Genomic DNA, 13,265 nt, shown 5'->3' with positions numbered 1-13,265 from the left:
AAACATGCACTCCAACCTCACCCCCTTCTTGAATATTGAGAATTTCAAAGTGTCACATGTCCTCTTACTTTTGATGCTATTTTTTTGTGAATCGATCAATGTATTCCCGCATGGTTTCCTTTTTTTTCTACTCGATTTCTCTAAGCACAACTATGGTGGTTGGTTTTTTCTTTTTCACTGTGAATTGGGCGATGAAAAAGTCACATAACCCCGTCTAAAAACTTTTGCTTATGTCTGGGAGGGCCTTGGACCACATCATGAATGCTCCCTTAAGGGTTCACATGAACAACTTTCATTTAACGGCTCCCCGAGTGTGATAATAATTTAATCTGTTATCTATATGCTCAATATGTTTGTCTGGATCGTGCATTACGTCACAACTCTCCAACTTCGGGGGCTTTTCAAGATATTTGGGGATCATCCAACCGAAGACTCCTATTGAGAGTGAGTTTCTCTTTTGATTACGAGCTTGTGATTCAGTGTCATGTCGCTTCTCCCTCTGGGAGTGGTGTGATGGCATTCGATGATAACAAAGGTCATCTAGTAGCGTGTTCTTGTGCCTCTTCTTCCAGAACCACGGAGCAGAGTATGATGTCCTCGATGCAGATTCCGGCCTGGCGATCCAGAGGCTACCATATGTGGTGAAGTAGTGTTGACGATGAAATGTTATGGTATGACTATCTGTTTGTCACGTGAAATGGTCTCACACACAAAATTATCCTTTCGGGGATAATTTGTGGATTCTACTATTGTACTAGGTTATAAACATTGTTCAACAGGTCGTTTGTCCCTTACATGCCTAAACTAGATTGCAGTTGTTAGACACTGTGGAACATTTTATGTCAAATTATTATAGGTTACGACGAAGGCTTCTTCGACATTTGACCTTGGAGAAGATGTAGAAAAGGTTGGACGAACTTGAAAAGGTCCCACGTTCAACTATTGGAGGTGCTAATTTTACAGTGTTGGCACTGTAGAAGGAGTAACTAAGACCAATGCATCTTCAATCATCAGAGGAAGTGAAGTCTCCTCATCGAATCAATAACGTTGGTTGCGGCAGTGGTCGTTGCAATGAGGTTGTGTGTGGCGGTTGAGTGAACGAATTTCGATGCTACCATGACAGTAGGAACTGATCGATGTTATGTTCGAGAAAGAGATTGATGATTTGAAAGAGAGAATATCATTGATTTAAAAGAGAAGAGACCGGTGATCTTGATTCGTGGTTAAGAGATATTGGTTCTTCGTGGAAACTCGTGGGAACCAGATGTCGATTCTCATAGAAGATGCCACTGTTCCGTACTGGAACTAGAATTAGGCGGAGATTGGATGAAACAATGTTCTGATGAGATGGTGTGCGCTTCTGGTACGATAGAACGGAAGTGAACCTACAATGTTAGCACTCCAACATTAAAGTCGATGAATGAGTGATGAAGTAGTTTGAGTGTGTGAATGAGAGAATATCTAAAATGACGTATGTTGTGTTTTATATAGTGTGAGCGGTTAAAACTGTCTCTATGAGATCGAACACCTCATGCTAGAGGTCAAAATCACGTGTCATCGACATATGTGATATTTCACATGTTCCAAGTGTCTTTTCATGCAATGTTTGTTATTGGACATTTTATCATCTGCGAGTGACCATAACAAGTTTGAACATCGTTTCTTCTTTTTAAATTTTTTATTTGGCGTTTCTTATTTTCGAAGTAGCACTATTATACATGGAAAAAATGTTTTCACGATGATAGCAATAATTTTTGGTTAATAGTGACCGTCCAACTATGAATTAGAATAAGAACAAGTAGTTGATTGAGTGTGTCGTTTTGTCTGCACCTTCAATCTCACGGGTCGAATGTTTCTTACCTCAAAATTGGTTGCAAAGATCAATTAACAATATTTGTTTTGTAGAAAAAGAAACAACTGTAATGAATTGACCTTGAACACAATAATAATAATAATAATATGAGAGGCTATAAAATTAAATCTTTCGACTTTCCACATCACATATTTGATTCTTACTAAGTTACTAGTAGTAAGTAGAAATTCATGATAATAATAATGAATTTACTTGTCTGACTCCAAGCATATTCTCAAATATTCCTCACTCTTTTTGGCCAAAGAAAAATGAACTTTGACTCTAGAAGAGGGGTAAATGTATGCTGAAATTCCACGAATGATTTATAACTAATTAAAGCCAACTTTCTTTATAGGAAAATCTAGATTTCTAAAGTTTACTAATAAAAGAATAAAAACAAAAAGAAATTATGTTGCATTTATTTGTGCATGTAATTTACTGTGGAACTTCAATACAAACAATGCAAGAAACCACTTTTTTTTAATACAAGCATACTACTCACTTCACTCCAAATTATAAATAAAAAAAATCAATCCACACTTATTAAAAAAACCAAAACATATTAATTTAAAATATAGTTTTTTTAATTCATATGTCAAAGTTATATAAACGGACGTTGCGTCACTACTCGTTTTTAGATGATAAAATCAATCCTTTTAAAATTATATTTATTATCTTAGAAGACACAACATTGTTATTCGTAAATCTTTGTACTCTATGTAAAAAGTCAACTATTTCGTGTGCTAGAAAATTAAAAGTGTCAAATACAAATGGTATGAAAACATGTTGATTGTCGAAACTTGTTTTGTCATGCTTGACCATTTTATTTGAAGTGACTTTGAGAGTTGTCTACCCTACAGTAAAATCTCTAGTCATCAGTTCCACCAATGGGGAAATCCCAGTCAAGTCTATGCGTGCATGCTTCCCTCTAATCACCTGTATATCAGAACATTTGCTGACCTAAGTGTTGATCTCCTATGAATCAGTCAAGAAATTCACAAGCGTCTCTTTCTTCATAGATATTCTGACACGCCTAAATATATCAAATAAGACATCTATAACAAAGTCATGTCGGTATTTAAATTCTAGAAACTCCTTATAATGATTGACATGTTATCCAAAAGTATCCAAACATGACAAATCTCATCAACAAAAAATATAAGGGGATCATAAATCGATATTTAAAGATATAAAAAAATGGATTCATAAATTTAAGAAAAAATATTTTTTTTATTGATTATAAAGAAAATGAGATAAATATAAAATTATTAAATTAAATATAATTTTGTATTTAATTTTACTAGATAAAAACGTTTGAACAAACATATTTTTGAAATAAAATAATTAAATAGGAGAATATTTTAAAAATATTTTTTTTATATAAATTGAAACCGAGGGGATATTACAAAGTTTAAAAATTTGTACTCTTTCTATTTTGAGATAGAATAATTACTTATAAAAGATTGTTTAAAATAAATGATATTTTTAACTTTTCATATTAATTATTTTTTATCAATTATATATTAAAAAATATATTATTAAGGTAATTCAAGACGATATTATTATGACACATGAGCTAATGAGAGGTTACAATAGGAAACCTATATTTTTTAGATGTGCAATCCAAATGGACATACAAAAAATATATGATACGAAGGAGTGGTCAGTTTTAGAAGATATTATGAAGGAAATTAATTTTCCTGTCAAATTCATTAATTCGATCATGATCTGTGTGAGCACTGAATCTTATAAGTATTCTATTAATGACCAACATAGTGATAGTTTGAAGGCAAGAAGGAGTTTAAGACAAGGGTCCTATATCTCATGTCTTAATTATGAAATACTTGCATAGATGCTTGAAAAATCTCAAGAAGAAACCGAATTTTAACTTTCAGCCAAAATGCGAGAAATTACAAATCACTAATATTAATTTTGTTGATGATTTGATTCTGTTTACAAGAGGGGATGAGATATCTTTTAATCTTATGATGTTGGAATTTCATAAATTCTCTGAAGCATCTGGTTTGAAGGCACACCCTGCGAAATGCAAGGCATATTTGGAGGGATGAAAGAAGCAAATCAAAAGGCAATCATCATAGAGACAACAAGTTTCTCTACTGGTATACTATCCTTTAAATAATTAGAAATATCATTATAAAGTAGAAAGTTATTTGTGCATCAATGTAGATCTCTAGTTTATAAGATAGGACCAAGATACGACATTGGACATCGAAATGATTGAGTTATGCAGGGAGATACCAACTGATAAGAAGTGTTTTATTGCTGTCACAAAATATTGGATTCAAGTTTTCCCATTACCACAAAAAAGTTATAAAGCAAACAGAAACAATCTCTAGAAGTTTCTTATGGAATGGAACAAATGAAATAAGCAAAAAACGCTTGTGACCTGAGAGAAGATATGTGAATCGAAGGTAACAGGTGGTCTAAATATAACCTCATTGATGGAATGAAATCAAACAACAATAGGTAAACTATTATGGAACTTACAAGTTAAGGCGAACAAGTTATGGGTACGATGAATTGATGCGTATTACCTAAAAAGACAAAAAAAATGCTCATGGATTCTGAAGAAGATTTTGAAAAGTAAAGAAGTTGTGGAAAACAATAACTACTAGGCATAAGTAGGTCAAAATGGAATATATAAAACCTCTACTATGTACAAAGCTTTAAGAGGAGAAAAATAATATGTGGAGTAGAAGAAGATATTATTTATCAACTATGCTCGACTAAAAGCTACCTTTGTATTTTAGATGGTGCTTAATTAAGGAACAACTTCCCACTAAAGACATATTAGTTCACTTGGGAATCACAACTGATAGTAGTTGTAACTTTTTTGATCCGGCAAAATCTTTTGAATATTTGTTTTTTGAATGCAAATCTGCAGACAATATTTGTAAAGAGATCTTGGCTTGGTTAGGTATTAGTAGATCCCTTATAGGTTAGAATGGAGAGAAACAATGTCTAATCAAAGAAACAAAGAAAAAAGGTTGGAAACTCCTAAAATTGTTGTAGTAGAATCTATATAAGAATTATGGAGGGATCGAAATGAAATAATATTTTTCCAACAATGCATAAATCCTTGACTAAAAGAAACTATAATACATAACATAGATATGAGATGTACTTTGCATAGGAGGTTAAATATACGTAATTATACCAACTTATGTATAGAGTGATCGGTTAGATTACTTGGTGGTTTTCCTGAATCCATCGAATCGGTTGTATTAACTATTTTTGGATAATGATATAATAATACTTTGATTTTAAAACAAAATTATATATTAAAATATTATTTAAAGACATACTTTTTAATTTAATATCTTATATTTTACATTATAATAATATTAAATATATTCTATTGATAAGGATAATAAAATTATTATCATTGTTATTATTTAAATAGAGTTTACTAGACGTCAATAAATAGTTTTATACCGTTTTATATACATCAGTTCTAAAATATTTTTGTGATTTAAATATTATTGATTATCAATGTAAAAATATTCTATATTAAATGTTCTATACCAATTATTTTATTGTAAATATATTTATAATTTTTTTAAAATGTTAAAATAAGCCTTTGATTTTAAAATGGAGAGGAATTGTACCATATTTCAATTGGCCGTTTAAATATAGAAAAAAGTACTTAGACGAGATAATGGTTTGATTAAAGAATTGAACATGAGGATAAGGTAGAGAGAGAATAAAATTAGATATCCTGCAAATTGATTTAAGAAGATGCCAAAAGTAAAATATTAAATTAAAAGAAAGATAAGGGTAAAATAGAGAAAGCGTATGTTTCCAAAACAATGTTTGTTGTTATTATTAAATAGAAACATAAACAGAAACATGTGTCTTCACCTCACACACTTTCCTCCAAAATTAAAAAAAAAAACAAAACGCACGCAGCTCAATTCCTTTCTACTCTCTGCAACACAACACAATACACAACCATGAAATTAAAATCTAAATGAAATTAAACGAAATGAAAATGAAATTCATAATCAAATTTCACGCTACTCACACACTTTTTTGATTCACACTCAACTCAACATTACGTAATACCAAGCTTATATAGAGCCACAAAAGATCGATCTCTTACCTTCAGATTTCGTCGAGAAATAGTTCAGAAAAATTGAATAGATTTTTTTTTTAAAACTAGGGTTTGTGAGCATGAAGTTGAACGGAGAAATCTCGGACGGAGAAGAAGATGAAGAGAAAATGGTGGTTGGTTACGCCTTAACGTCGAAGAAGAAGAAAAGCTTTCTAAAGCCAAACTTTATTGCCCTCGCAAGGTTTTTCATTCTCGCACTGTTTATCATTCTGCATGCATATTCATTCATTACACTTTTTTTTTGAAATTAATTTTTAAATCTGCATTTTGTACATTTTTAGTCCGTTTTTCTATCAGTATAGTATATTGAACTCACAATCTGTTTTTTCTTTCTTAATTATTTGTTTATTTATCACATTGCTTCTTTTTATTTTGGCTCATGTAATATATATATATATATCTCATTTCTTTGACATTGTTTTTTTGTTTTCTCTGTCATTCTAATCTATACCAGAATATTCCACTATATATGCCTTTTGCTTCTGTGTTTGGTTGCCATTGAAGAAAAATGATTTTTTTTTTGTTGCTAAAAGTGAGTTGAATGTGAAATTCATCTATAAGTGAGTCGAAGGAACAGTAAATTTGAGTGTAAAAATCTATTCTATAAATCTAATTTAGAATCAATTCTGAATACAAAATCAATTTTACTTTAGAGGAACCAAACTTGTCAAAATCAATTCTACACCTCTAGAATCACTTTTGACTTCTTCAAAAATGGAACCGAACATACAGTTGCTTATCTGTTGATGAACTATTTTAGGACCTTCAATACTGATTCTTAAGTGATTACTTGTTTACCGTAGGAATAAGGGGATTTCCTTTGTTGCCATTGATCTAAAGAAGCCGCTGTTAGAACAAGGTCCATTTGATGTTATCTTGCATAAGGTTTGTGGGATTTCTTTCATTGTTTGTCACTGCCATTGATGTTTAAAAGTCATCCTGTATGAATGGTTATGCCGCATTTGTGCCTCACGGACTTATTTCTTAAGAACTATTTTGTTTGTGCTATCTGCGTCACATTATCTGACATTCTATTTGTTATTCCCAGTTGCCAGGAAAAGAGTGGCGTGAGATTATTGAGGTTTGTGAACTCTGAATACCTCCACTTCCACCCTCTTTCCGATTGTACTAAAAATATTGTGTTGTTGTGAATCTTTAATGCACCGCAATGCATGAAATCAATGACATCTACCAATGCTGGGAATTAAGTTTGAAACAGTGGTGAATAGCCGGATAATCTATTTTTTGGATTCTTAAAAGCTTATTATCTTACACATAATTTGCAGAGTTTATGCTCTCGTTGTCATGAATCATGAAATAGTTGAGATTAGTCTTTCAATTCAAGTATTCTAAGGAGTGAGGATTTATTCTTGAGATTCATCTAAATAATGAGTAAGCATTGGTGGACTTTGTTGTGAATTTCCCTGATTTAGGACTATCTGATTTGGAAAACTAATTTACAATCAGAAACATATGCATGGCATAAAGGAAAGAAAATCAGGAAAATATCGCAACACGATACATTCTTAATTTCATTGGGAGAGAAATAATAATTATATTTTAACTTTTGACCTGCTTTTTCTTTGATACTTAACCATGCTTCACTTACTTGGCATTTTTGCGTCTTTATATTAATAAAATATTCCGTCACTATATCAGAATGGGGAACATAATTTCTTGTACAGGGACAAAATGTAAAGCAGTGTTGTTAAATAGCGGCACTATATCATAGCAGAATTTAAACAAATTGATATTGTTCTAAAATACTAGTAGCAGTTACAGTTGTGCTATAGCACTACTGCATAGCAGAATGTGAATAAACCGCAATTTTCTGCGATTGACAACTTTGATATGAAGCCAATCTATTTGTTTAGGTGTTTCATTTTGATCTCCTTACATTCCTATATCCTTCATATGGTGGATGGCCTTGAATATTGACAAAGGCAAACTTGGTCAATATTGAAAAAAAGAGAGATTTCTCTTTTGATGCAATATTTTCCATATTTTCTAAAATATTATCTCTCTTGTATCCGTGACCTCTTTCTCCCATGACAGCAACTTCAACTGTTGCGCCGAGGCTGTTCAGCTAAAGAGTGGAACTGTCAAGTCAACACCAAATTTCTTAAAGTACATGGCTGCCTATAATTGTCGTTCATAATCCAATATTGTTAGCCATCAAATCATTAGTGTCTGGTAATCTTATAATAACCAACATTCTGATAGATATAATGATATCAACCTGGAAGGAACAAAAAATGAGAGCTTCTGAGTTCTGACCAATGGTTTAGTATTGAAGTATGTGAGAGGTTTCAGGTTAGCATGTCAACAAAAAATTTGACTTTTAGAAAAATTAGTCCTTATTTTCTTTTCACATGCCAAAAAAAATGTTAGATGATGAATTTACAGCTTTTCTAAATTGGTCATTGTTAAATTTTCTGTCTGTGTATTTTAAGGCGAAAATATAGCGGTAGCAGGTCATTGTTTGAGTAGTGTGTGGATTTTGTATTTGGATGGATGGGGCTGATTTTAAGGATAAACTTGCCTATTTATTTTTGAAGGATTACAGGCATCAACATCCCGAAGTAACCATCCTTGACCCTCCATATGCAATTCAACATTTGCTCAATCGACAATCCATGCTACAAAATGTGGCAGAGCTAAATTTATCTGACTGCCATGGTAACCTATTTACTACATTCCCTCAATTTACTAAACTAGACTAAAACAGTTAAACACTTACTTGATCTCATAGTTTTGGACTTTTCTACATGAATCTTTAAGCTAAGCCTAAATTTAGAATCATGTATTTTGTCCAATATTGGCTACTTATAAAGCTCATGGTTTTGTTATATTTCTGGAATATAAATACAAGTATTTTTTCAAGTTGAAGCCTTTTCATTTGCACTACACTAGGTTTTTTCATTACTCACTGCAATTTGTGTTATTTATCAACTTTTGATTTTTAGGCAAGGTTGGGGTTCCGCACCAGTTGGTTATCACTAAAAACCCATCTACTATTCCCTATGAAGTCACCAAAGCTGGAATGAAGTTACCTTTAGGTATATTTTTATTTATTTAATTTTATCTGAGATCCTTACTTCACTTGAGGAATAGATCTGATAAGTACTTGTCTTTCTAGCCATGTACGACTGGCATGCATTTAGTTAATCCTTCATTGCACCTGATTTATATCTGTCAGATAATCCATTTTGATGATGCTATGTTTTATGCTATCACCTCTCTTGTGGTGTCTGTCTACACATCTTAAAATATTCTCAAATTCTTATTTTCATTTTCAGTTGCTAAACCATTAGTTGTGGATGGGAGTGCAAAGTCACACGAATTGTGTCTTGCTTATGATGAATTGTCTCTTTCAAAGCTTGAACCTCCACTTGTTCTTCAAGAGTTTGTTAATCATGGTTTGTTAACTGTCTCATAGGCCTTAATCTTTTTGTGTTCGGTTCACTTTTGTTTTTTTAAGTCTTTCTCTCCATTTGAGGGTGGTGTGGGTATTGCAGGTGGTCTTCTTTTTAAGATTTATATTGTTGGGGAAGCTATAAAGGTTGTGAGGCGTTTCTCTCTACCCAATGTTAGTAAAAATGAGCTATTGGATGTCGATGGTTTATTCCGATTTCCAAGAGTTTCATGTGCAGCAGCTTCTGCAGATGATGCTGATTTGGATCCAAATATTGCAGGTGAAACTCATATTCTCTTCCCCCTCTAAAAATACCCAGAGGAAAATGAATACTACTTTTTTTAATAAGTAATTAATTACACAATCATATATTAGCAAAATAAGTTGTATCTAACAAGTAGTCTCTTCTGCCAACTGTGAAACTGTTGTTGCAGAACATCCACCAAGACCCTTATTGGAGAGGCTTGCAAGGGACCTACGTCGCAGACTGGTATGCACCGTTGTTATTTTACTTTCTCATAATCACTCCTCATATAAAGTCAGACATTTTACTAAAGCTAAACTGCATCGCACCTAGGGACTCCGCTTGTTCAACATTGATATGATACGAGAACACGGGACAAAGGACGTGTTTTATGTCATTGATATCAATTACTTTCCTGGCAAGTGCAACTTATTTCCATTTATGTAATTGGTTTTATAATGTGTTAAAGTTTATGTTTTCTTAAGCAACTCAACAGTTCCTTTTTTTCATTTCCGGGAATTGCACATGTCGCTAAACTTCTGCGCCAAACTAACTTTGCAGGGTATGGAAAAATGCCAGAGTATGAGCACATATTTATCAATTTCCTACTTAGCCTTGGGCAGAACAAATGTAAGAAGAAGGATGATACTTAAACTAAGGGGTGTGTATAGATTGATCCATTCAACATGCTATCCTTGGCTAGGCAGTGGTTTCTTGATAACCAGTAACATTCTAATTTCAACTTGTTTATTTTGTTTGTAATGTCACTGAAGCCTCATTAAAATGTGTTAAATGGGTTCTCAAAGCTTTCTGTTCTCTCCCTTTCTCACCTACTCACTCACTCACTGATCATAAAGCCTTTGTTGCAACTTGTAAGTTGTATGTTTATCAACATTAGTGGAGAACTTTCATTGCTGCAAAATAATTATGTGGTTGTTAATTCTTTCATCTGTTCAATCTATTATACTCTAAAGCAATTGGAAACAAGATTGTCTTCATAAAGCCCTTCTTGTCTCAGGTTTCTTTTAATGTACCTCCGAATTTGAATTGCTGCGTCTCAATGATCCTTACGAGAAAGATTGCATGAATTGACTTATCACTCCGACTGCAAACGAAATATTCGGCCTTGCAATTGTAAGGTAGATGAGTAGCAATTTCTGTTTGATTTGGTTGGATTCATTGGATTATTAACTGGTTTACAGTCTAACATACTAGCATATTTGAGTATATATAATACATAGTTTTCTTGTGAAATGATAATCTCATTCATTGACTGAGCAACTTTAAGAAAATAAACCTCATGTATCCTTGGTTTGAAAAATGTCTGAATAAATGTTCCTTAGATGGGAAACTTTTTCTTGATCATTTTCAGTGATGACTATATCATATACACATTTATTCCGAGACATGGCAATAGAAGACGAGTCCTTGGTTTGAAAAATGTAATAAATGTTCCTTTAGATGAGAAAGTTTTTCTTGATCATTTTTAGTGATGACTATATCATCTATATAAACTATCAAATAAACACATTTATTCTGAGAGACATGGAAATATAAAACTGAATGGTCTGGATCAGTTGAGATGAATTTTTCAAACCATGTTCGTGAGGATTGTTTGTCCATAGAGAGTGTCATAGTTTGCAAACCAAGTCATACTACCCCTGAGTTACAGATTCAGGTGGTTGTTCCATATATCATTCAAACTTATCACAGTGGTTGTTCCATATATCCATACAAATCCCCTATTGAAACTTTTCATGGAGAAATACAATTTTAATATTCAACTGATATGATGGCCAGTGACGGATGACATCTATGACAATAAATAATCGAAGAGACACTAATTTAGGCATAGAGATAAAATATTAACACTATCAAGTCCATAAGTTTGAGAATAATCTTTTGATATAAATCAGGCTTTGTGATAACCAATCTCACCCAAACTTTATTAAAAAATACCCAAACATCCAATAGTTTATTTCCTGGAGGGAGAAGATAATTCCCAAGTACCATTATGCCATAAAGCATGCATTTCAGTAATCATAGTTTGTCGCGGATGATTAAATGTCTCAAATTTTTTTTAGAAATGGTATTCCCTCTGTTCCTTTTTAAGTGTCATTTTTTAGAAAAAAAATTATTCTTTTTTAAGTGTCATTCCAAAATTCAAAGTAACATTGATTGTTCTTTTGTCAAAAGTACCCCTAATTAATTATTACAAAGAGAGAAAAAAGTCAAATAAATTAATAAAAAGTTAAGGGTAAAATAGGAAAAAAGAGAATGATTGTTTAAAAAGTAACAATAATGATTAGTTTTATTGGTATGTGTAAAAAGTTAAAAAATGACACTTAAAAAGAAAAAGAGGAAGTAATAGAATATATAGATGATACAAAAGAATAATAAGGAGAGAGACGACGATAACTTAGAAAGTTATAAATAGGATGGAGATTGCGAGTAGACCGAGTAATTTTTCTAAGAGCAATGGGAAAGTTAAGATTTTCTAATAGGGCCATCGATTGGTGGATGACATGATTCCAATGCTGTTTTAACGCCTTCCAATTCTCCATTAGCAACACATGGACGATGTTGGTATAGGATGGGTGAAATCACATTTAATGATCCTAGAAGATATAGGATGGTTTAGAATACCCTAGAAAACACATTTTCTGGCCCTAACAGAAAGCTTATCAAGACCTAGACCTAGAAAGAAGTTGTAGTGTTTTGTTAGGCAAAGTCCTATATCAGGGTGTCCGTTGCCTAATAAATGAGTCTCCCGGACGCAGTCTAGTGGAGCCGGCCATGCGGCCCATTCAACATAGAAATTAAGTAAGAAAAAGTCTTTGTTGACTCGTGAGATATAGTCGGACAACAACCTTCATAAAAAGGGGGAAACAGGCGAGACCACGTCCTCGACGTCATAAACCCCAACATTGGAGAATCCCTATAAATAGATTACCCCTCGATGGGAAAAAGATCAAGTCATTATTCATTCAATACCATCAAATATTACTCAGAGAGCACTTCGCTCATGGTAACCTTAACACCAATAACTTAACCGCCTTCATGGAACCTAGTAGCGTTGGTCGCCAGCAGGTAGGGCTACTCGCCACTGTGAGCTAGCCTCATCCCGTTCGTATAATATACCTACTAGAGCCTTTGAGTCTTCATGCCATTGCAGAAGGAACACACACACACATGTACTTTTTTGGACAGTACAATTGCGCCCATTGTGGAGCCTGATAAAACTAACTTGGGATACACCTCGTTTTAACAAATATCACCTTCACTGTTGTACCATAATCTCCAACACCTAGCTATTAACAATTACAGTGAACATAAGAGCTTCACCCCTTACTCCTGAGGATACCAACGGTACACGCGAGGAGGTCGCCATGGACGAATCACAAAGCCACAACCGAACGTCGGAGGATGACGTTCAAAACATCAGGCAACGCCAACAGGAGGCCAACATGAAGAGACAAAACTTCTAGATCCATAGCTTCTCTCAGACGAAATATTGGGCCCCCCTGTTCCTAAAGGTTTAAAAACTCCATCCTTATCCAAGTTTGATGGACACAGCGACCCCTACGAACACGTTGCCTCAACCAACACCCAAATGGCT

At 33.2% G+C, this 13,265-nt stretch overlaps 1 protein-coding gene across 2 annotated transcripts; it reads left to right on the top strand.

The window, feature by feature from the left end:
* Positions 1-5,715: 5,715 nt before the first annotated feature.
* LOC127076845 (inositol-tetrakisphosphate 1-kinase 3) lies at positions 5,716-10,594 on the top strand. 2 transcript variants are annotated; one of them, XM_051018634.1, is made up of 10 exons: positions 5,716-6,168; positions 6,791-6,872; positions 7,036-7,068; positions 8,546-8,666; positions 8,954-9,046; positions 9,287-9,406; positions 9,506-9,682; positions 9,837-9,892; positions 9,980-10,064; positions 10,208-10,594. In XM_051018634.1, exons 1-10 carry the CDS (start codon positions 6,047-6,049, stop codon positions 10,297-10,299), a joined length of 981 nt encoding a protein of 326 aa, XP_050874591.1. In that variant the 5' UTR covers positions 5,716-6,046; the 3' UTR covers positions 10,300-10,594. The 2 variants fall into 2 exon arrangements, with proteins under 2 accessions (XP_050874591.1, XP_050874592.1); XM_051018635.1 differs by lacking the exon at positions 7,036-7,068.
* The last annotated feature ends 2,671 nt before the right edge of the window (positions 10,595-13,265 follow it).

This window comes from Lathyrus oleraceus, chromosome 4, assembly GCF_024323335.1.
Source record: "Lathyrus oleraceus cultivar Zhongwan6 chromosome 4, CAAS_Psat_ZW6_1.0, whole genome shotgun sequence".
Taxonomy (NCBI): Eukaryota; Viridiplantae; Streptophyta; class Magnoliopsida; order Fabales; family Fabaceae; genus Lathyrus; species Lathyrus oleraceus.
This window is presented reverse-complemented; position numbering and strand designations above follow the sequence as displayed.